This window comes from Musca vetustissima, unplaced genomic scaffold, assembly GCF_032173495.1.
Source record: "Musca vetustissima isolate MV318-11 ecotype Yass unplaced genomic scaffold, APGP_CSIRO_Mvet_v1 utg145825, whole genome shotgun sequence".
Taxonomy (NCBI): Eukaryota; Metazoa; Arthropoda; class Insecta; order Diptera; family Muscidae; genus Musca; species Musca vetustissima.
In genome coordinates this window covers 1-26340 of record NW_026881914.1, presented here as the reverse complement: position 1 = coordinate 26340, position 26340 = coordinate 1, and the positions used below count along the sequence as shown (strand labels likewise).

Below are 26340 nucleotides of genomic sequence, written 5' to 3'. Positions count from 1 at the left end.
TATTATGAAGTGATGACCTAGTTTTGTCACTGCTAAACGACAACAACAGCAACAACATCATAAAAAAACCTGCAAATGCGAATTTGAATACAAATTGCAAAATCGTGTCGTCGTTCTCAAGAGGTGCAGGAAAACGAGGTGGTGGAGGGAGAAGGAGCGGATTCACCAGAATAAAAGGGAAATGTTTTGAAATAGTTAAACAAAATATTTAAATAGAAGCTAGGGGGGATATCCTTTTGGGGGAAATTTGTAACTTTGTTTCCGCTTATCATTTTGTCAACAGAAAAAAGGCTTTGTTTTTTAAATAAATTTGAAAGAGATCCATATAAGGTGGCGATTTTTTAAATATTTTTTTTCAGGGACCTATATAAGGCGTGGAATTTTTAGGGACCCATATAGGGCCTGGAATTTTGAAGAGACCCATATAAGGCATGGATTTTTTAAATAATTTTTCAAGAGACCTACATAAGGCCTGGTTTTTTAGGGACCCATATAAGGCGTGGATTTTTTAAATAATTTTTTTAGGGACCCATATAAGGCGTGGATTTTTTAAATAATTTTTTTAGGGACCCATATAAGGCGTGGATTTTTTAAATAATTTTTTTAGGGACCCATATAAGGCGTGGATTTTTTAAATAATTTTTTTAGGGACCCATATAAGGCGTGGATTTTTTAAATAATTTTTTTAGGGACCCATATAAGGCGTGGATTTTTTAAATAATTTTTTTAGGGACCCATATAAGGCGTGGATTTTTTAAATAATTTTTTTAGGGACCCATATAAGGCGTGGATTTTTTAAATAATTTTATTGAGGACCCATATAAGGCGTGGATTTTTTAAATAATTTTTTTTAGGGACCCATATAAGGCGTGGATTTTTTAAATAATTTTTTTAGGGACCCATATAAGGCGTGGATTTTTTAAATAATTTTTTTAGGGACCCATATAAGGCGTGGATTTTTTAAATAATTTTTTAGGGACCCATATAAGGCGTGGATTTTTTAAATAATTTTTTTTAGGGACCCATATAAGGCGTGGATTTTTTAAATAATTTTTTTTGGGACCCATATAAGGCGTGGATTTTTTAAATAATTTTTTAGGGACCCATATAAGGCGTGGATTTTTTAAATAATTTTTTTAGGGACCCATATAAGGCGTGGATTTTTTAAATAATTTTTTTTGGGACCCATATAAGGCGTGGATTTTTTAAATAATTTTTTAGGGACCCATATAAGGCGTGGATTTTTTAAATAATTTTTTTAGGGACCCATATAAGGCGTGGATTTTTTAAATAATTTTTTTAGGGACCCATATAAGGCGTGGATTTTTTAAATAATTTTTTTTGGGACCCATATAAGGCGTGGATTTTTTAAATAATTTTTTAGGGACCCATATAAGGCGTGGATTTTTTAAATAATTTTTTTAGGGACCCATATAAGGCGTGGATTTTTTAAATAATTTTTTTTGGGACCCATATAAGGCGTGGATTTTTTAAATAATTTTTTAGGGACCCATATAAGGCGTGGATTTTTTAAATAATTTTTTTAGGGACCCATATAAGGCGTGGATTTTTTAAATAATTTTTTTAGCGTCCCATATAAGGCGTGGATTTTTTAAATAATTTTTTTAGGGACCTAATGACTTTTTTATTTTTTTGGAAATTACATTTTTTTTATAACTATTTTTTTTTTCTAGGCGCCCTTCAAACCTCTCCGTTGTCTGGACTCGGCGTTCACGTCGTGTTGCCTCCGCCCCACTGCCTTGGGAGCCGGATATGATGAATCCGCTGGTCGGCAATGTTACATGGCCCGTTCCCGATAATCATGCCATCACCGTGACACTGTTCAAAGATCCGCGTACCCATGAACTGGAGGATAAGGATTGGACTTTCGTTATAGAGGATGTAAGTAAATTGAGAAAATATAGTTAAAAGTTCGCATAGGACGAATAGGTCGCATTTATGATCCGATTTATACGAAATTCGGTACAGCTCATTTGTTTGCCCCATGGACGGCCGCAAATAAAATTGGGAAAAATTGGTTCAGATTTAGATATTGCTCTCATATATATTTTCGTCCTATTTCATGCAAATGGTGCACCAAAGTCCCTATATATCATTCGATTTGCACGAAATTTGGCGCAGCGCACTTAATTAAGTCTAGAATGATGTGTGCTAAGTTTCGTGAAAATCGGTTCAGATTTAGATATAGCTCCCATATATGTTTTCGTCCGATTTAATATAAATTATGTATCAAAGTCCTTATATATCCTGTGATTTGCACGAAATGTGGCACAACGTACTCAATTGAGTCCAGAATGACGTGTGCTAAGTTTCGTGAAAATCGGTTCAGATTTAGATGTAGCTCCCATATATATCTTCGTCCGATTTAATGTAAATGATGCACCAAAGTCCCTATATATCTTTCGATTTGTGCGAAATTTGGCATAGCGTAATGAATAAGGTCTAGAATGATGTGTGCGAAGTTTCGTGAGAATCGGTTGAGATTTAGTTATAGCTTCCATTTATAGTTTCGTCCGATTTTATGTAAATGGTGCACCAAAGTCCTTATCCATCTTTCGATTTGCACGAAATTTGGCGCAGCGCATATAATGAAGTCTAGAATGATGTGTGCTGAGTTTCGTGAAAATCGGTTCAGATTTAGATATAGCTCCCATATACATTTTTGTCCGATTTTAAGTAAATGGTTTACCAAAGTCCCTGTATATCTTTCGATTTGCACGAAATTTGGCACAGCGTACTGAATTGGGTCTGAAATGATGTGTGCTAAGTTTCATGAAAATCGGTTCAGATTTAGATATAGCTTCCATATACATTTTTGTCCGATTTTATGTAAATGGTGCACCAAAGTTCATATATATTTTTCGATTTGCACGAAATTTGGCACAGCGTACTGAATTGGGTCTAAAATGATGTGTGCTAAGTTTCATGAAAATCGGTTCAGTTGTAGATATAGCTCCCATATATATCTTCGTCCGATTTTATGTAAATGATGCACCAAAGTTCATATATATCTTTCGATTTGCACCGAATTTGGCACAACGCACTTAATTGAGTTTAGAATGATGCGTGCTAAGTTTCGTGAAAATCGGTTCAGATTTAGATATAGCTTCTATATAGAATTGCAATTTAATTTTACTGGTCCTTTAAGAATGCGACTGGTGGTATATGAAAGATTGTCTAATTTGTTTAAAAAATATGGTGGAATTTTTTTTTTTATTAAAAAATTGATCGAATATTTTTTATAAGAAAATGGTATAATATTTTTATAAAAAAAAAAAAATTGGGTTAATTTTTTTATAAAAATATGTCCAATCAAAAAAATGTTTGATTTGTTTAATAAAAAACTGGTCGAATATTTTTTTTGCTTATTAAAATATTTCTATTTTTGTAAAAAAAAATTGGTCTAATTTTTTTCATTAAAAAATATTGTCGATTTTTTTTAATAAAGGAACTGGTCTTCTAAATGAAGACCTAATGGTATTTTCCCCCAATCAACCCACTGTTCACATCCTGCTGCCTGTGTATGTGTCTATGTGTGTGTGCGTGCAATTTAGTTTTTCTTTAATGTAAATTAAATAAAAAAGACAAAAAGTGAGTGGCGGACATGCCAAAATTAATAAAACAAGAAAAAATGTAGGCGTCAAATTTATAGTCGTTTTACACCGACGTCTGGGGTCTGGATGATGGTGCAGCAGTTCCGTTCAGTTTAGTCCAGTGCAGAGACAGTCAGTGTGGCTGGTGTCTGACTGTCTGTCCAGTGTTTGGGGGGTAATTCAATTAAAAACCCGACTTCATTGAAAACAAAAACTAAAGAATTTCCACAAATTATAGAAATTCCGCGAATAAAACAAGAAGAAGAAGAAGAAGAACGGAATAAATTATTCGCAGAAATCTTTGCTGAGCGAAAAAACCCCCAACACAACAAGAAGAAAAATTTCGATAAACAAAGTTCAAGGGGAAGGAAATTGTTAAAAATACATAAAAACTAATAACAAGTACTTGTAAGAAGAAGAAGAAGAAAATAACAATAACAACAACATTGTTGTTATTGTGGTTGGGAGACACTCACACACATACACACACTCACAGTTAGGCGATACTTATCGTGGCTCCACCAAGGCCACCATATAATGAGGTTGTGTTGTTATTATTTTTGTCGTTGTCGATACCCCAAGAGAAGGTATTCAATTTCGTCCTTTAATGTTGACGGAAAAACAACAACAAATAAAGAGAAGGAGAAGCAAGAGAATGGAATGGGGAAAGTAATCAGGGGTACCATGACAAAACAATTGTTTTCGTGTTAGAAACCATTAGAAAAATTTTATATCGTTGGTGGTTTTTGTGGTCAGTTTCGTTTTTTTTTCCTTTACAAGGGGGGCTGTGTTTTGGATTGGGCTAGAGAGAGGGAGAGAGCAGTGGGAGTTGAGATTGTGGAAAATATATTTTTGTTTCAAACCACATCGTTGTTGTTTTAAATGAAATATAATCCAACATCTAAAAACACACCATAAAGGTCAGTCGTCATTAGAAATGCTGCTAAGGGCTGGAGGGGGGTTATAAAAACAACAAAAACAAAGTCGTCGAAAATTAAAATTAATCATAACGAAATGTTTTTATGTGGAGATTGATTTGATTTTTTTTTTCAAATAGAAAGAAAATACGAGGAATTTTTTATTGAAAAAAAATTCGAATAATTTTCTAATCGAAAAAAATATTTGATTAAAACAAATACTCAAATTAAAAAAAAAACTTCGTGAAAAATGTTTAAAAAAAAAGTTTTTTTTTTTTTTTTTGTAAAAATTTTTTTTTATATGTACAGAAATATTTGAAATTTGTCCACATAGAGACGAACCATTTTCAAAATCAAGAATAGCCAGTAAGGAAAGTTCAAAAGTCGGACGGGGCCGACTATATGATACCCTTCACCACTATAGTACACCATTTACATAAAATCGGACGAAAATATATAAGGGACCTATATCAAAATCAGAACCGATTTTCACGAAACTTAGCACATATCATTCTAGACCCAATTCAGTACTCTGTGCCAAATTTCGTGCACATCGAAAAACATATATGAACTTTGGTGCACCATTTACATAAAATCGGACGAAAATATATATGGGAGCTATATCTGAATCTGAATCGATTTTCACAAAACTTAGCACACATCATTCTAAACCCAATTCAGTACGCTGTGCCAAATTTCGTGCAAATCGAAGGATAAATAGGGACTTTGGCATTATTTACCTAAAATCGGACGAAAATATAAATGGGAGCTATATATAAATCTGAACCAATTTTCACGAAATTTAACACACATCATTGTATATTCAATTCAGTACGCTATGCCAAATTTCGTGCAAATCAATGGATATTTAGGGACTTTGGTGCACCATTTACCTTAAATCGGACGAAAATATATATGGGTGCAATATCTTAATCTGAATCGATTTTCAAGGAACTTAGCACACATCATTCTAGACTTCATTCTAGACTTCACACATCATTCTAGACTGCAAATCGAGAGATATATAGGGACTTTGGTGCATCATTTACATAAAACCGGACGAAAAAATATATGTGGGAGCTATATCTAAATCTGAACCCATTTTCACAAAACTTAGCACACATCATTCTAAACCCAAATTCAGTACGCTAGGCCAAATTTCGTGCAGATCGAAAGATATTTAGGGACTTTGGTGCACCATTTACCTTAAATCGGACGAAAATATATATGGGTGCAATATCTTAATCTGAATCGATTTTCAAGGAACTTAGCACACATCATTCTAGACTTCATTAAGTGCGCTACGTCAAATTTCGTGCAAATCGAGAGATATATAGGGACTTTGGAGCATCATTTACCTTAAATCGGACGAAAATATATATGGGTGCAATATCTTAATCTGAATCGATTTTCAAGGAACTTCGCACACATCATTCTAGACTTCATTAAGTGCGCTACGCCAAATTTCGTGCAAATCGAGAGATATATAGGGACTTTGGTGCATCATTTACATAAAACCGGACGAAAATATATATGGGAGCTATATCTAAATCTGAACCCATTTTCACGAAACTTAGCACACATCACTCTAGACTTAATTCAGTACGCTATGCCAAATTTCGTGCAAATCGAAAGATATATAGGGACCATTTACATAAAATCGTACAAAAATATATATGGGAGCTTCATCTAAATCTGAACCGATTTTCACGAAACTTAGTACACATCATTCTATACTCAATTCAGTATGCTGTGCCAAATTTCGTGGAAATCGAAAGGTTTATAGGGACTTTGGTGCATCATTTACATTAAATCGGACGAAAATATATATGGGAACTATATCTTAATCTAATCCGATTTTCTCGAAACTTGACACGAATCATTCTAGACTCAATTAAGTGCGCTGTGCCAAATTTCCTGCAAATCGAAAGATATATAGGGACTTTGGTGCATCATTTACATAAAATCAGACGAAAATATATATGGGAGCTATATCAAAATCTGAACCGATTTTCTCGGAACTTAACACACATCATTGTAGAATTAATTTAGTACGCCATGCCATATTTCGTTCAAATCGAAAGATATATAGGGACTTCGGTACACTATTTACATTAAATCGGACAAAGATGTATATGGGAGCTATATCGAAATCTGAACCGATTTTCCCGAAACTTAACACACATCATTCTAGACTCAATTAAGTGCGCTGTGCCAAATTTCATCCAATTCGGATCATTAATGCGCCATTTACCTTATACGGGAGCTACATTTAAATCTGAACCATTTTTTTCCCAATTTCAGTAGAGTTCGTCCATGGGCCAATTAAGTGATCTTTGCCAAATTTTATCCAATTCGGATCATAAATGCGACCTGTACTTTGTTTACAAGTTAACATGGACAGACAGACGGACAGACATGCATGAATCGATTTAAAACGTGATTCTATGTATATTCTCAAGAGGAACCATGGGTCTATCTCGTTTCCTTTTGCCTGTTACAAACATATGCACAAAGACATAATACCCTGTACCACAGTGTGGTGAAAATTAAAGAATGGATTAGTTTGAAAAATTGGTAATTTTTTAGAAAAAAAATATTTTTTTTAACTTTTTTTTGGAGGAATTGGTCGAATTTTTTTTCGACCAAAAATAAATTGATCGTTTTTTTTTTTTGAATAAAATGACCATAATTATCATTTTCTTTTTTTTAAATTGGTCAAAATTTTTCTTGCCCAAAAAAAAAAATGGTCGAAATATTTTTTCATATACCAAAAAAAGAAAAATTAAAATATGAGGTATTTTGAGAAAATGGAAATTTTTTGGTAAAAATTTTAATTATTTTGTTTGAAAAAAATTGGTCATTCTTTTAACCAAAAGTAAATTGGTAAAGTTTTTTGATATTTTTTTTTTTGATTGAACGACCACAATTAATCAAAAAAAAAAATTAAATTTCAAAATTTTTCTTGCCCAACGAAAATTTGGTCGATTTTTTTTTTAACCTTTCAAAAATCTTGGTATTTAGCAATTTGAAAATACAAAATTTTCGGATTTTTTCTTTAAATTTTATATATATATTTTTTTTTTCAAAAAATTGGTAGATTTTTTTTCACCAAAAATAAATTGGCCGGGTTTTTTTTTTTAGTTTTTTTGTTTTAATTATACATAAAAATAATTATTTAAAACAAAATTGGTATTTTATGTACTCGGTTTTTCAAAAGAAAAAAAAACTAATAGTCGAATTTTTTTGGCCCAAAAATTTCGATCGGCAAATTTTTTGGATGTATAAAAAGAAGACTTTTATTAGAAAAACAAATAAATTGGCAATAATTTCAACCAAACTTTTTTTGTTTGAATTTTTTTTTGGCCCAAAAATTTGGTTGAAATTTTTTTGGCCCAAAAATTTGGTCAAAAAAAAAAAAAAAAAAAATTAAAGTTAGTCAAAATTTCTCTTGGTTGATTTTTTTTTCTTCCCAAAAAAAAAAAAAAAAAAATGGTCGAAATATTTTTTGATATACAAAAAAGAGAAAAATTAAAATATGAAGTATTTTGAGAAAATGGAAATTTTTTGGTAAAAATTTTATTTTTTTTTTGTTTGAATAAAATTGGTCCATTTTTTTAACCAAAAATAATTTGGTAATGTTTTTTGATATATTTTTTTTTTTGATTGAACGACCACAATTAATAAGAAAAAAAGATTTTTTTTAAATTTCAAAATTTTTCTTGCCCAACGAAAATTTGGTCGGTTTTTTTTAAAGCCTTTCAAAAATGTTGGTATTTAGCAATTTTATATTTTTTTTTCAAAAAATTGGTAGATTTTTTTCACCAAAAATAAATTGGCCGTTTTTTTGTTTTAATTATGCATAAAGATAATTATTTAAAACAAAATTGATTTTTTAGGTACTTGGTTTAAAAAAAAATGGTCGAATGTTTTTCTTGGCTCAAAAATTTTGGTCGAAATTTTTTTTTTAGAAAAACAAATAAATTTGCAATCATTTTTTTTTAATTTTTTTTTCACTCAACCAAATTTTTTTGGCCCAAAAATTTGGTCAATTTTTTTTGGGCCCAAAAATTTGGTCAAAAAACAAAAAAATTTTTAAAGTTAGTCAAAATTTCTCTTGGTTGATTTTTTTTTCTTCAAATTTATAATTTTTTATTTTTCAAAAAATTGGTAGATTTTTTTTGACCAAAAATAAATTTGCCGTTTTTTGGTACTTTTTTGTTTGAATTATGCATAAACATAATTATTTAAAACAAAATTGATTTTTTATGTACATGGTTTTTATACAAAGAAAAAAAAAAATTGGTCGAATTTTATTTTTGGCCCAACAATTTTGTTCGAAAAAAAATTTTTGATGTATAAAAAGAACACTTTTTTTTAGAAAAACAAATAAATTTGCAATCATTTTTTTCACTCAACCAAATTTTTTTAGGCGACATTTTTTTGGCCCAAAAATTTGGTCGAAATTTCTTTGGCCCAAAAATTTAGCCAAAAAAGAAAAAAAAAAATTTTAAAGTCAATATTTCTCTTGGTTGATTTTTTCTTCTTCAAATTTATAATTTTTTTATTTTTAAGAAAATTTGTAGTTTTTTTTGACCAAAAATAAATTGGCCGTTTTTATGTACTTGGTTCATTTTTATGTACTTGGTTTTTATATAAAAAAAATTGGTCGAATTTTTTTCTTGGCCCAAAAATTTTGGTCGAAAAAAAGTTTTGATGTGTAAAAAGACGACTTTTTTTTAGAAAAACAAATAAATTTGCAATCATTTTTTTTGGCCCAAAAATTTGGTCGAAATTTTTTTTAATATAAAAAGAAGACGTTTAAAAAAAATGGTCTATTTTTTTTGGCCCAAAAATTTTGGTGGAAAAAATTTTTGGATGTATAAAAAGAAGACTTTTTTAGAAAACAAAAAAAAAAAAAAAAAATTGCAATCATCGTTTTTAATTTTTTTCACTCAACCAAATTTTTTGGTCAAAATTTTTTTTTGGCCCAAAAATTTGGTCGATTTTTTTAAGTATAAAAAGGTTTTTTTTAGAAAACAAATAAATTTGAATTATGTATAAACATAATTATTTAAAACCAAATTGATTTTTTATGTACTTGGTTTTTATAAAAACAAAAACAAAATTGGTCGAATTTCTTTTGGCCCAAAAATTTTGGTCGAAATTTTTTTGGCCCGAAAATTTGGTCGAATTTTTTTTTTAAACATAAAAAGAAGGCTTATTTAAAAAAAAATTGGTCGAATTTTGTTGGCCCAAAAATTTTGGTCGAAATAATTTTTGATTATAAAAAGAAGCCTTTTTTTAGAAAAACAAATAAATTTGCAATCATTTAATTTTTTTCACTCAACCAAATTTTTTTGGTCGAAATTTTTTTTGGCCCAAAAATTTGGTCAACATTTTTTTGGCCCAAAAATTTGGTCAGAATTCTTTTTTAAGTGTAAAAAGAAGGCCCTTTTTAGAAAACAAATAAATTTGCAAACTTTTTTAATTTTTTTTTTCACTCAAACAAATTCTTTTTTTTTCCATATTTGTTTTCTTTTTTTAAATCCCTTTTTTTCAAATTTTCACGAAAATTTATTTCCTTGACATGGCCATTGAAAATCCCGTGGTTTAATTTTCCTTTCAAGTGATTAATAAAGTGCTATTTTTTGTTGCTCTGCAATTTTCAATTTTTAGTTGAGTTAATTTTTCATCTGTCACCAGCACCACCACCAACCGACCGACCAAACAGTCAGTGGCTGTGGGACCTGATTTGCATATAAAAGCCATTTAAACGTTTCCATGCAACAGCGCTATTATGGGCCTGATGTATGGATGCTTTAAAGACATTTTGCAGCAGACACCTACACCACATCTGAAATGAAAACTGCAGAAGAAAAAAATCTCATCGACACTTGGCACGTTTTGACTTAGAGAATGCTCATATAAATTGCTCATATAAATTTTCTTTAAATGAAAATGAAAGCATTTTTCGATTTATGATTTTTTCTTAGCAGGAGATTGGTGTGTGGAAACTGGATTGTGGAAAAATTTTCCATTATAAAAAGGAAAAAATTACATTTTAAGGCGGACAATGACAATAGGAGGTGGTGCCTTGAAATTTCCTTCTTTTTTATTGGAAAAATATTTAAATTTATTTTCTTCGATTTTTTTTTTTCTAATATCCCCTCCCTCTCTCTTTTTTCCTTTCCTTTCCAGATAACTCCATTGGGCAAAAAACGTGTCCTGGCCAATGCCAACATCAACATGCGCAAATATGCCAGTATCGAATCGACCCAACAAAGTTTCACCCTAAGCCTCAAGCCGGTGTCACGTAAAGTGACCTCAGCGGAATTGGAATTAACCATCAGCTGTGTGTTCCTAAGGGAGGGTAAAGCCACGTAAGTTTTATAGATTTCCCCCGACTCCTTTTTCCCATAGAATTATTTATTATCCTCCTCTCTTTCTCAGCGATGAAGACATGCAAAGTGTTGTCTCTCTGATGTCGGTGAATAACAACTGTGATGTTGCCCCTCTCGATGATTTGGAGGATATTCCGGATTTGGAAAATTCCGCCGATATCTCAGATCATTTGTTCGATTTCACACAGCAACTGGAACAAATGACAACCAGTCTGAATGGTTGCATGGATCTACCGACGCCATTGAGTGGTAAGTTGTGGTTGCAGAGAGGTTACTCGCTCGCTCTCTTTTGTTGTTGTCGTCATATATTCGTTATGTTTCGTTTTTTGTTCGTTTTCACATCGTCATTGTCATCATAACCATCTATCTCATTGTTCCGAATTTTGTAGTTTTGTTTATAAATATTTCATATAGATAATATATAGTAAATATTATATATAAAATATTTTTTAAAATTTTTTTAGAGAAAAAATATTTAGATATTTTTTTAGATTATAAATAAAATTGTGTCTTCTTTGAGGGAAAGGGGTGAAAAGAGAGATTTTTATTATTTAAAAAAAATATTTTTTTTTTTTTTTTATAAAAAAAATTAAAAAACAAATATTTAAAACAAATTAAAAAAATATTTTTGATAAAAATATTAAAATCTTTAAAAAAATGTTTTTTTAAGAATAAATAAATTCCGAAAAAAATGTTAAAAAAAAATTAAAAAAATATTTTTTGAAAATTAAAAAAAATTAAATTTTTATTATTTAAAAAAAATATATTTTTTTAATTTTTTTTTATATATAAAAAAATAAAAAAACAAATATTTAAAACAAATTAAAAAAATATTTTTTGAAAAAAATATTAAAATCTTTATAAAAAAATATTTTTTTTAAAAACCAATAAATTCGGAAAAAATATTACAAAAAAATTAAAACAATATTTTTTGAATAAAATTAAAAAAAAAAATAAATAAAAACAAAAAATTCCGAAAAAATCCCAGAACCTACAGAATGTTGGTAGCCCAATGACAAGGCCAAAATCATCACATTTCAACATTATTTTATTTTTTTATATAAAAAATTAAAAAACAAATTACAAAAAAAAATATTTAAAAAAATATTTTTGAAAAAAATATTAAAATCTTTAATTTTTTTTTTAAACCAATAAATTCCCAAAAAAAATATTACAAAAAAAAAAAATTAAAAATATTTTTTGAAAATTAAAAAAAATTAAATTTTTATTATTTAAAAAAAATATATTTTTTTTATTTTTTTATATAAAAAAATTAAAAAACAAATATTTAAAACAAATTAAAAAAATATTAAAAAAATATTTTTTGAAAAATATATTAACATTTTTAAAAAAATATTTTTTGAAAAAAAAAACAATAAATTCCAAAAAAAAAAAAAAATTAAACAAAAATATTAAAATCTTTAAAAAATGTTTTTTTTAAGAATCAATAAATTCCGAAAAAAATGTTACAAAAAAATTAAAACAATATTTTTTGAATAAAATTAAAAAAAATAAATAAATAAAAACAAAAAAATTCCGAAAAAAAATCCCAGAACCTACAGAATGTTGGTTGCCCAATGACAAGGCCAAAATCATCACATTTCAACATTATTTCATTTTTTTATATAAAAAATTAAAAAACAAATTACAAAAAAAAATATTTTTGAAAAAAAAATATTAAAATCTTTAATTTTTTTTTTAAACCAATAAATTCCCAAAAAAATATTACAAAAAAAAAAACATATATTTTGAAAATTAAAAAAAAATTAAATTTTTATTATTTAAAAAAAAATATTTTTTTTTTATTTTTTTATATAAAAAAATTAAAAAACAAATTAAAAAAATATTAAAAAAATATGTTTTGAAAAATATATTAAAATTTTTAAAAAAATATTTTTTGAAAAAAACAATAAATTCCAAAAAAAAAAAATTAAACAAAAATATTAAAATCTTTAAAAAATGTTTTTTTTTTAAGAATCAATAAATTCCGAAAAAATATTAAAAAAAAACTAAAACAATATTTTTTGAATAAAATTAAAAAAAAAAATAAAAACAAAAAATTGCGAAAAAAAATTGAGAACCTACGGAATGTTGGTAGCGCAATGACAAGCCAAAATATCAAATTTCAACCAATTTGGTTGAAAAATATTCTCGAAATCCCCATAATACCGAATATTGAGATGTACCGTTATAATGGGAGTTACCTCAAATCTAGAGTCAATATTGATCATTTTTGGGTAGGAAGATTTGCTAATTAGGTTGAAAAATGTGACCAAACTCCCCTAAATATTGAAAATAGGAAGGTTAGGTTATATGGGGTCTATACCAAAAATTAGACCAATATTGATTTTTGATAGGTACCCTAAACCCCTCAAAATATCGAAATTTGGAAGGTACGATTAAATGGGGGTATCGTAAAATGTGGACCAATATTGATAAGTTTTTGTGGGGAGATTTATTATCCAATCAGAATCAAAAATATCAAATTTTAGCCAATTTGGTTGACAATTTTGACCAAACACCACAAAATATCGAACTTAGGAAGGTTCGGTTATATGGGGGCTACCATAATAAATGGACCAATCTAGATAATTTTTGGTGGGAAGATTTGCTACCCTATGAGAACCTTGAATCCCAAATTACAGCCAATTTTGAGGAAACTGTGCCCAAACTCTCCAAAATATCGAAATTTGGGAGATACGTTTATATGAGGGCTACCCTAAATAATGGACCAATATTGATCAATTTGGGTACTGTGATTTATTATCCAAGGAGACTCCAAAATACCAAATTAGAGCAGATTCGATTCAAAACTGTGTCCAAACTTCCCAAAATACCGAAATTCCGAAGGTTGGGTTATATGGGGTTTATACAAAAACGAAGACCAATATTGATAATTTTTGGTAGGAAGATTCGCTACCCTACGGGAAGCCAAAATACCAAATTAAAACCCATTCGGATGAAAACTGTGCCCAAACTCCCCAAAATATCGAACTTAGGGAGGTTTGGTTACGTGGGGGCTATTCTAAAAAATGCACATATTCTGATAATTTTTGGAAGGAAGATTTGCTACCCTATGAGAAGCCAAAATACAAAATTACAGTCAATTCGGTTGAAAACTGTGCTCAAACTGCCCGAAATACCGCAAATTTGGAAGGTACGGTTATGTGGGGGCTATCCTAAAATGTGGACCAATATTGATAATTTTTGGTAGGAAGATTTGCTACCCTATAAGAACCCAAAATACCAAATTACAGCCAATTCGGTTCAAAACACTGCTCAAACCCCCGAAATTCCGCAAATTTAAGGGTACCCTTATATGGGGGCTACCCCGAATCTTAAGTCAATATTTATAATTATTGTTAGGAAGATTTGTTACTCTATGAGAACCCAAAATATCAATTTACTGCCAATTCGGCTGAAAACTGTTCCCAAACTCCCCATAATATCGAAATTTAGAGGGTACCGTTATATGGGGCCTACACCGAAACCTGAGTCGATATGGATAACTTTTGGTTGAGTGATTTTATATTGGGTAAGAACCCGAAATACCAAATTACATCCAATTTTGTTGAAACCCCTACTCAAACTCCTCAAAATATCGAAATTCGGGAGGGTTCGGTTATGTGGGAGATATACCAAAACGTGGACCAATATTAATAATTTTTGGTGGGGAAACTGAAACTGAAACCTTGATCAATATTTTTGGTATGATGATTTAATATTGGGTAAGAACCCGAAATACCAAATTACAGTCAATTCGGTTGAAAAAAACCTGCTCAAACTCCCCAAAATATCGAAATTTGCGGGTTCGGTTATATGGGAACTATACCAAAACGTGGACTGATATTAATAATTTTTGGTGAGATGATATTCTACACAATGAGAACCCAAAATACCAAATTACACACAATTCGATTGAAAACTGTGCCCAAAATGTCGAAATTTTGAGGGTTCGCGTATATGGGAGCTATACCAAAACGTGGACCAATATTGTTAATTTTTGGTGGTGAGATTGGCTACTCATTGAGAATACAAAATACCGAATTACAGCCAAATCGTTTGAAATAGCGTGCCCAAAATTCTCAAAATATCACAATTTGGGAGGTTAGCTTCTATGAGGGCTATACCGAAACTTGGACCAATATTGTTCATTTTTAGTAGGGAGATTTTCTACCCAATGAGAACCAAACATATGAAATTACAGCCAATTCGGCTGAAAAACGAGCTCAAAATCCCCATAATGTCGAAATTTCAGGGTACCCTGGAGGCTATATCAACACCTGAACCGATATTGATAATTTTTAGTGAGATTATTTGCTATCTAATGTGATCTCAAAATACCAAAGATTAACCAATTCATTTCAAAAACGAGCTCAAAATCCCCAAAATATTGAAATTTTAGAGGTTAGCTTATATGGGACTTATATCAAAACATGGACCCATATATTTCATTTTCAATCCTGAGCATCCTAGTAGTATTGTTAATGTATGTGCAAAATTTCAAGGCTCTATTTTAAATATTGACCTTAAATATTGCCGATCAAGAATATAGGAACTCTGTGGGGTCTTCGGCAAATTTTTTGGGGTGTTCGATACGTAATGAAAAATTTTGCTACCTAATGAGATCTCAAAATACCAAATTTTAGCCAAATCGTTTGAAAAACACGCTCAAAATCCCCAAAATATTAAAATGCGGGAGCTATGCCTAAACGTGGACCAATATTTTCATTTTCAATTCTGAGCATCCTAGTAATATTAGTAATTTATGTGCAAAATTTCGAAGCTCTATCAAAAATATTGCCGGCTCCATTGTCATAGAAGTTAATTCCGATCAAGATATTATTGTACCTTATGGGGTCTTCGGTGAATTTTGGGGAGTGTTCCACTTCCGAATGACAAATTTCATATACCCTCCAGCTTATGGTGGTATGATTATTTGCTACCTAATGAGATCTCAAAATACCAAATTTTAGCCAAATCGTTTGAAAAAACGAGCTCATCGTCATAGAAGTGAATTCCGATCTAGAATATAGGTACTCTGTGGGATCTTCGGTGAATTTTTGGGGTGTGGCAAATCCGAATGACAAATTTAATATACCCTCCAGCTTATGTTGGCATGTACAAAAATTGTCAAATCTCTGCCATTATTATTGTGGGCTCTGTCGCCATAGAAGTTAATTCCGATCAGGAATATATACGCTTTATGGGGGTCTCTGGTGAATATTTCGAGGTGTTGCAAACGGAGTGAATATACCCTCCTTCTTAAGATGATGGATCTCATAATAATTTTGGGATTTTTGAAATTAATTTTTTTATTTATTTTTTGGTTCCATTTTTTCCTCTCTCTCTCTCTCTTTGGCCCTTTCACTCTCTCTCCAAGGAAGACACAATTTTTCGTTAAATTTATATCCCTTTTTCAGAAATTTAGTCTAGTCTTTAGTAGTCTAAAAAATATATATCTGTAGTCCATCATTAGTTTCTTGTCTTAATGTCATTCTATCATCATGCATTCCATCATCCATTCTATTGCATCATTTAGTAATCAGTCCATACAATATAACCAATAATATTGTTAAATATGTTATTAATTTAATTTTAATTGTAAAAAATATATATTCTACTCTACTCTTTTTTTCTTCTTTTATTCCGCAAACAAAAAAATCGAAAAAAATCCAACAACAACTACAAAAAAATCAAAATCGAATCCAATAACAAAAACAAACAATTTGGCCCATTCACTTTCGATACAAACATCATGAACCAAAAACACACATACATACACACATCAAAATCAATAAAAAAAATAATTGAACGGTATCTGACCCCCTGCCCCCTCTCTCTCTCTCATTTTGTTATTGTGTGTGTATAAATGTTTTGTTTTCGTAAACTGTTATACTCGAAATGGAACTACAAAAATATAATTATACTCCCCCTTGGTCCTGTACTCTCCACCCATGTAACACCCATCCACCCTGAAAATGTTGTGTCGTTGTTATTTTGTGTGTGTGTGTGCGTAACGTAACGTGTAGTACCTTCTTTGTCCGAAGACCCAACTCCATTGGCCGAAGTTAATAATTTAAATTTTGAATTTGAATCAGACAAACAGCAGCAGCCCCCTTTTACACCGCCACCCGGGGATGATGGTGATTTTATGGAGGATTCGCTGAAGACACCAAGTGCTAGCCAGGCACCAACGGCCACGGCCGGAACACTGCCCACAACATCGTCTTCATCATCCAGAGAACCAGTTCCTAATAGTGAAACGGAAATATTGACCGGCGAGGAGAAATCAACAAAGAAAGAACCCAATCGGCTGATGCGTATTGTAACCTCCACACCCATAGCCAAGGTGTTCGATCCGAAGAAGTCAACGGAAAAGGCCAACGAGGAGCCCATAAAACCCGCACGCAAGGGTTTGAAATTTTCATCCACCTCAACATCGTCATCTCAAGAGGAGGCAAACAAAGAATCATCCTCCTCATTAACGAAGAATGGTTCGGTGGTGGAAGAGACCAAAGAAACGGAACAAAAATCCACCAAGGATGATGATACACTGGAGTTATCCTTTGACAGTCATCGCATTGCTGAATCAACAAAAATCTCAGATAGTACCATAACAGCCACAGAGGGTGCTGATACTACTAAGGAGGAGGAATTGAAAATTTCCGATTCGCAAGAAAAGAAAGAGGACACCACCAAATCCCAATCCACCAGCAATGAATCAAAGGACAATTTCTCTGCCAAACTCAATGAATTGGATATTTCATCGGCCTCTTTCAAAACGGAAAATCACAAACGTCCTGAACTGCAGCCGCTGAATTTAAAGAAATCCTATGAATCCATAGAACCGACAGCGAATAATAGCAACAACACCTCTAATAATGGCACCCACAACACAACCTCCAATAGCACGCTTAACACCTCTACGAACAACAGTAGCAGTAGTATTCAAAATAATACTACCTCCAAGCCGCCATCGGGAGCCAATTCAACAAATGGCCACCTATCCCTTAGCAATGGCGGAATTGGCAATAATTCTCTGAAGCCCGTGGAGAAAATCGTTCTCAAGGAAAATACACCTGGGCAGGATTTGCTGGAATGGTGCAAAGAAGTTACCAAAGAATATCCAAATGTTAAGGTTACCAATCTCACGACCAGTTGGCGTAATGGCATGGCCTTTTGTGCTATCATTCACCATTTCGAACCCAACCTAATGTAAGTAGAGAGGCCTTGAAATAATTAATAAATTTCGATTAATGGATAAAATTAGATTTTTAGGTCATAAGGATAAAATGGATAATATTTTTGTGACCTGCGGATATTTCGGATACGATTTATAGGTTATTCGGATAACATTTTGAGGTTATACGATAAAATTTCTAGGTGTCGGATAATATTTTAAGGCTATCCGAAGTTGTCGAATAATATTTTAAGATTATGCGCAGGTGTCGGATAACATTTTTAGGTTATCCTAATGTTTCGCAAAATATTTTAAGGTTATCCGAGTGCCTCGAATAACAATTTAAGGTTATCCGAAGGTGTCGGATATTATAATTTATGCTTATCCAAAGGTGTCGGATAATATTTCTCGGTTTTCCGAGAGGTTCGGATAATATTTTAAGGCTATCCGAAGTTGTCGAATAATATTTTAAGGTTATCCAAAGGTGTCGGATAATACAATAAGGCTATCCGAATGTTATTCGAGTGGTTCGGATAACATTTTAAGGTTATTCGAGTGGTTCGAAAATATATTAAGGTTATTCGAATGTCTACGATAACATTTCCAAATTTTCCTAGATTATCCGAAGGCCTTGGAAAACATTTATATGTCATCCGAGTGGCTGGGAAAACATTTGTATGTCATCCTAGTGGTTCGGATAATATTTTAAGGTTATCCGAGTAGCTGGGATAATATTTTTAGGTTATCCGAGTAGCTCGGATAATATTTTAAGGTTATCCGAGCGGTTCGGAAAATATTTTAAGGTTATGGGAGTGGTTCGGATAATATTTTAAGGTTATGGGAGTGGTTCGGATAACATTTGGTGGTTATCCGAGTAGTTCGGATAACATTTTCAGATTATCCCAGTGGTTCGGTTAATATTTTAAGGTTATCCGAATATTACGGATAATATTTTAAGGTTATCCGAATATTACGGATAATATTTTTAGGTTATCCGAAGGTGTCGGATAACATTTTAAAGTTATTCGAATGTCCCGGATAACATTTCTAGATTATCCGAAAGCCTTGGATAAAATTTCTATGTCATCCGAGTGGTTCTGATAACATATTGAGGTTATCCGAATGTCTCGGATGGAATTTCTAGGCATCCGAGTGGTTCGGATAACATTTTAAGGTAATCCGAGAAGTTCGGATAACATTTCTACGTTATACGAGTGGTTAGGATACTATTCAAAGTTTATCCGAAAGTTTCGGATAACATTTTCAGATTATCCGAGTGGTTCGGATAACATTTCTAGGTTATCCTAGTGCCCCGGATAATATTTAAGGTTATGTGAGTGGATAATATTTTAATGTCATCCGGTTGCTTCGGATAACATTTCTAGCTTATCCAAATGGCTCTGATAATATTTCTATGTTATCCGAGTGTTTCGAATAACATTTTAAGTTTAATAGAGTGGTTTGGATAACATTTTCTAGTTATTCGAATGTTTCGGATAACATTTTAAAGATGTCAGAGTGACTCAGATAGCATTTCTATGTTATCCAAATGTGTCGGATAACATTTTTAGGTTATCCGAATGTGTCGGATAACATTTCTAGGTTATCCGAGTGGCTTGGATAACATTTCTAGGTTCGAGAGGCTCGGATAACATTTTATGGTTATCCAGGTGGCTCGGATAATATTTCGAAGTTATCCGAATGTCTCGGATAACATTTCGAAGTTATCCTGATGTCTCGCAGAACATTTCTTGCGACTCGGATAATATTTCTAGGTTATTCGGATGTGCCGGATAACATTTCTAGGTTATCCGAATGCCTCAGATAGCATTTCTAGGATATCCGAATGTCTCGGATAACATTTTTATGTTATCTGAATGTATCGGATTACTTTTCTATGTTATCCCAAATTCTCGGATAGCATTTGTAGGTTATCCGAATGTCTCGGATAATATTTCGAAGTTATCCGAATGTCTCGGATAACATTTCGAAGTTATCCTGATGTCTCGGAGAACATTTCTTGTGACTCGGGTAATATTTCTAGGTTATCCGAGTGACTCGGATAATATTTGTGGGTTATCCGAGTGACTCGGATAATATTTGTGGGTTATTCGAATTTCTCCGAATGTTTCGTATATGTTTCGGATAAAATTTTTTAGGTAATCCAAATGTCTTAGATTATTTTATAAGGTTATTGAAAGCTCCCAGATACATTTCCTAATTTTCCGAAGGTCTCCGAAAATATTCTAGGTTATCCGCAGGTCTCGCATAATACTTATCCACATAACCTAAAGAAATAATTTGACCCTTATCCAAATAAATATCCTGATTCAAATAAATAACCTCCAAAATTTTGTTCTAATATTTCTCCCTCTTGCAGTGACATGTCCAAGTTAACACCACACGATGTGGTCGGCAATTGTCGTATTGCCTTCGATGCTGCCGAATCATTGGGTATACCACGCGTCATTGAGCCACGTGATATGAGTCTGCTGGCGGTGCCGGATAAATTGGCCGTTATGACGTATCTGCATCAATTGCGGGCCCATTTCACCGGCAAACAGCTACAAATTGAACAAATTGGTATGCGAGCGATACACACAGTTAATTGAAAAGACGAGACTTCATTAATAATTCCCCCAATTGTTTTTGTTTTGTTTCGCAGGTCCCACTTCCGATGAGTCCAGCTATGTCATTGGCAATTATAAATCAGACAATTTATCGTCACAGAATCTATTGAATTTATCGCACTTGAAAGCACAACTTCTGCATCAGAACTCATTGGACGATGATATCTTCGGGTTGGATAACAATAAAACCTCCCAATTGTCGCCGACGGCAAAGAAAGATGTTAAGAATTTAATTTTATCGGGATCGAAGAGTATTTTGGGTAAGGTGCTACTATCACCGACGAAAGATAAGAATAGCATCAATGCATCACAGCATTCGAATACCGCAACACAATCATCTGCATCGCCCTTAATTGAAGGCAATGGTTCCTTGGATGATTCGCATCATCTGCATCAGAATGCGGATGAGGTTATTAGCAACTCTTCGAATCAGGAGAATATTTCGCAAAATGCACAACTAAAAGAGAATCTTATCACAGCGACAGCCTTGGATCCAAATACAACAAATGTGAGTCATTTTAAAAATGTTGAAAAGTTCAGAAGTTATTTCGTTAAAGCTTTTGGTTACTTGAAAGCTTTTTCCGCAGTTTCTTTTTAATTTTTATTTTGCTTTGATTTTTATTTATTTTTTGTTCCTTTTTTTGGCTTTGTTTTATTATGCTTTCGGTTTTCGTTTTTGTAGAAAATTTTATCACGTCATAAAGAGCAAAGTGAAAAAGCCCGCCAAATGATGGAGAAATTGCGAATCTCTCAAAATGAGAGACTGGCAAACGATGTAAGTAGAGAGCTTTTATCATTTCATTTTTTCATTATTTTTTATTAATAGTTTATTTAAAAATTTTAATTTTTAGTATTAATGAAATCTTGGTTCATTTAAAGCTTGAGTGTCTTACAAAGTTTTTTTTACAAAAATTTGGTTAAAAGCTTATGTTCAAATTTTGAAATGTTTTTACATTTTTGCTTGAATTTTTAAAACCAAAGCTTTGTTGAGTTCCTTAAAAGCTTTGATGAGCTCAAAAGCTTTAAAACTTCTATGTAAAGACCAGTGGTCTCTGTACCGGCCAATTGGCCTCTATAAAGCCCATTGGTCTCTATAAAGACCTGCGGTTTCTATACCGGCCAATTGGCCTCTATAAATCCCTTTGGTCTCTATACCGGCCAATTGGCCTCTATAAATCTCTTTGGTCTCTATACCGGCCAATTGGCCTCTATAACGACCGTTTGTCTCTATACCGACCAATTGGCCTCTATAACGACCGTTTGTCTCTATACCGGCCAATTGGCCTGTATAAAGACCTGTGGTCTCTATACCGGCCAATTGGCCTTTATAAAGACCAATGGTCTCTATACCGGCCAATTGGCCTTTATACAGACCGTTGGTCTCTATACCGACCAATTGGCCTCTATAAAGCCCTTTGGTCTCTATACCGACCAATTGGCCTCTTTAAAGCCCTTTGGTCTCTATACCGACCAATCGGCCTCTATAAAGCCCTTTGGTCTCTATACCGGCCAATTGGGCTCTATAAAGACCTGTGGTCTCTATACCGGCCAATTGGCCTCTATAAACTCCTGTGGTCTCTATACCGGCCAATTGGCCTCTATAAAGCCCTTTGGTCGCTATACCGGCCAATTGGCCTCTATAAAGCCCTTTGGTCTCTATACGGTTATTTGGCCTCTATAAAGCTCTTTGGTCTCTATACCGATCAATTGGCCCCTATAAAGGCCTGTGGTCTCTATACCGGCCTCTATTGGCCTCTATAAAGACCTGTGGTCTCTATACCGGCCAATTGGTCTCTATAAACTCCTGTGGTCTCTATACCGGCCAATTGGCCTCTATAAAGCCCTTTGGTCTCTATACGGTCATTTGGCCTCTATAAAGCTCTTTGGTCTCTATACCGATCAATTGGCCCCTATAAAGACCTGTGGTCTCTATACCGGCCTCTATTGGCCTCTATAAAGACCTGTGGTCTCTATACCGGCCTCTATTGGCCTCTATAAAGACCTGTGGTCTCTATACCGGTCAATTGGTTTAGACTGGGTTAGTGGGAACCTCAAACCCCCTAAATTTTCATCTCTTTAAATCTTGCCTGACTAATTCTTTTTCTTACTTTCTCCCCTTTAGGAGGAACGTCAACAACGCCTGCGCGAAGAGGCCCGACGCATAATACTCGAGACCCGCGGTAAGGGCTCATCGAATCACAGCAGTCTGGAGAGTCCAACATCACCGACAAAAACTAAACGTTACAATTTCACCTCCGAACGTACAATATCACCGATTAGTAATACTCTGGATTTGGATGATTTCGGAGGAGATGCCTCCGCGCAGCAATCATCGCCCAAAGCACCGTTATCGCCCACGAAGCGTATAACACCACCACGTGATAATGATAGCAGTAGTATAACAACAACAACCACAACAACAAATAGTAAATTAAGTCCTAGTCATAGATTAAGTTTAAATAATGGTGGTGGTGTCGGCGGTAGTGGAATGGCAGCAACCACCCTGCAGTCCTTTAACAATGTTATGGATCGTCTAACACCAAAGAGTGAAAATATGGTAAGCAGAACCGGATTTTAAAGGACCTCAAATGGATTTTCTAATTTTCTCTTCTCTTTTTTCCCCAGCCCGAAAAACTATTATTCATCCAATCCGAATTGGAGGCCCTCGAACGCGAACAGGTGGCTGTCGATCAGAAAGCCAACAGCCTGGAAAAGAAGTTGCGTGCCGTCATGAGCGGAAAACCAAGTAATAATAGTAGAAATAAGGAAAATCCCTTCTTTAGATTAATACGCAATAGTATCGGTGGTGGTGAAACCATACGCATTAAATTGTTAGACATAGAAAATGGTGAATTGTCCCTAACCCCATCGGGTAGTTCAGAATCATGTTCATCGTCATCATCGGATAGCTCATCGCCGGTAAATGGCGATGATGATGATGATGGTGGCAATGGTGGTCATGGTGGGTTTGTTGCGGCTGCAGGCAGTGGTGTTGCCGGTCTCAAGGCCAGCTTGCTAAGGCCATTTTCGGCAGAGCCCACCAAAGTGGTGAGGCGGGTACGCAAACGTCGTCTACATCCCCATATACCAAGGCAACGTTCACGCTCCTGTTGTGTGGCCGAAATGCAAATACCTCGCTCCAATGATTTTGAGTATCAGCAGCATCACAATCCTCCTCCGCAGCCTTCACATCCATACCATCAGAATCAGCATCATCATCGCGAGCCATCGATGGCCAACTTATCGGGTATTAGAGAAAATACTACAACTACTATTTCCAATTCTTCCTGCGCCACTGCAACAACACAACAACCGCCCTATAGTCTATTATCCTCAGCTTCATCCAATCATTCCTCTTGTGATAATTTCAAAATCTGTAGCGATGAAGAAGAACAGCCACAGCAACAACAACACCATTCTCCATTTGTACAAAGACGTCATAGAAGACGTTCAACCTCTCAAAGACGTTCACGAAGTAGAAGTAAAAGTACTGGTGGTAAATGTGTTTTCCTACTCCTCCTCCACGTAACTCTCCTAAACAAAAATTTAGTTTTGTTGCCACATTGTGTTAGATTGCTGCTCTGCGCTGCGCTACTCTCATGGCCGAACTGAAAAACAAAAACCAATCGCTTATTAGTAGCTTTCAATTTAATTAGCAAGCGTAAAATTCTAATAAAGGGGTTTGATAAGTACCTGAGGTCTTTATAAAGACAGGAGGTTTCTATACAGACCAATTAGTCTTTATAAAGACCGGAGGTCTCTATACAAACCAATTGGTCCTTATAAATACATGTGGGCTTTATACCGGCCAATTAGCCTCTACAATGGCCTTTATAAAGACCGATGGTCTCTATACCGGCCAATTGGCCTTTATAAAGAACGATGGTCTCTATACCGGCCAATTGGCCTTTATAAAGACCGATGGTCTCTATACCGGCCAATTGGCCTTTATAAAGACCGATGGTCTCTATACCGGCCAATTGGCCTTTATAAAGACCGATGGTCTCTATACCGGCCAATTGGCCTTTATAAAGACCGATGGTCTCTATACCGGCCAATTGGCCTTTATAAAGACCGATGGTCTCTATACCGGCCAATTGGCCTTTATAAAGACCGATGGTCTCTATACCGGCCAATTGGCCTTTATAAAGACCGATGGTCTCTATACCGGCCAATTGGCCTTTATAAAGACCGATGGTCTCTATACCGGCCAATTGGCCTCTATAAAGACCTTTGGTCTTAATACCGGCCAATTGGCCTTTATAAAGACCGTTGGTCTCTATACCGGCCAATTGGCATTTATAAAGATCGTTGGTCTCTATACCGGCCAATTGACCTTTATAAAGACCGATGGTCTCTATACCGGCCAATTGGCCTTTATAAAGACCGATGGTCTCTATACCGGCCAATTGGCCTTTATAAAGACCGATGGTCTCTATACCGGTCAATTGGCCTTTATAAAGCCCGATGGTCTCTATACCGGCCAATTGGCCTTTATAAAGACCGATGGTCTCTATACCGGCCAATTGGCCTTTATAAAGACCGATGGTCTCTATACCGGCCAATTGGCCTTTATAAAGACCGATGGTCTCTATACCGGCCAATTGGCCTTTATAAAGACCGATGGTCTCTATACCGGCCAATTGGCCTTTATAAAGACCGATGGTCTCTATACCGGCCAATTGGCCTTTATAAAGACCGATGGTCTCTATACCGGCCAATTGGCCTCTATAAAGACCTTTGGTCTTAATACCGGCCAATTGGCCTTTATAAAGACCGTTGGTCTCTACCGGCCAATTGGCATTTATAAAGATCGTTGGTCTCTATACCGGCCAATTGACCTTTATAAAGACCGATGGTCTCTATACCGGCCAATTGGCCTTTATAAAGACCGATGGTCTCTATACCGGCCAATTGGCCTTTATAAAGACCGATGGTCTCTATACCGGTCAATTGGCCTTTATAAAGCCCGATGGTCTCTATACCGGCCAATTGGCCTTTATAAAGACCGATGGTCTCTATACCGGTCAATTGGCCTTTATAAAGCCCGATGGTCTCTATACCGGCCAATTGGCCTTTATAAAGCCCGATGGTCTCTATACCGGCCAATTGGCCTTTATAAAGACCTGTGGTCTCTATACCGGCCAATTGGCCTTTATAAAGACCTGTGGTCTCTATACCGGCCAATTGGCCTTTATAAAGTCCTGTGGTCTCTATACCGGTATACATTGGTGTCTATTAAGACCTGTGGTTTCTATACCGGCCATTTGGCCTCTATAAAGTCCTCTGGTCTCTATGCAAACCCCCCCATCATCCGCTGAACGCTCGTAAGCCTTTCATATCAACCATTACTACTCGTTCGTTCGTTCGTTCATTCGTTAATAATTTTTGTGTCTCTAAAACCAAAACCAAACATGTCATTAATCGCTAAACAAAATAAGCCCCTTGTCAGGCTCTTCATTAACAACCATTTAATCCTTTTGTGTGCCAAATGATCTAATCGTCGTCTTTGTTCTTCGAAACATAAAAATGAACACCAATCCAGCGCTGGAATTTGAAGAACTTGATCGACCCATCCGTCCATTACCATAT

General features: G+C 33.8%; 1 protein-coding gene across 1 annotated transcript; it reads left to right on the top strand.

Annotated features, from left to right (window-relative positions):
• Positions 1-1694: 1694 nt before the first annotated feature.
• On the top strand, positions 1695-24244 carry LOC133327972 (myb-like protein U; the record flags this gene model as incomplete). Its single annotated transcript, XM_061536519.1, has 9 exons — positions 1695-1902; positions 10733-10914; positions 10985-11184; positions 16968-18153; positions 20499-20701; positions 20784-21256; positions 21431-21523; positions 22871-23305; positions 23374-24244. Coding segments are annotated over 9 exons (3851 nt in total), but the record flags the coding sequence as incomplete, so codon positions are not given.
• Between the last annotated feature and the right edge of the window lie 2096 nt (positions 24245-26340).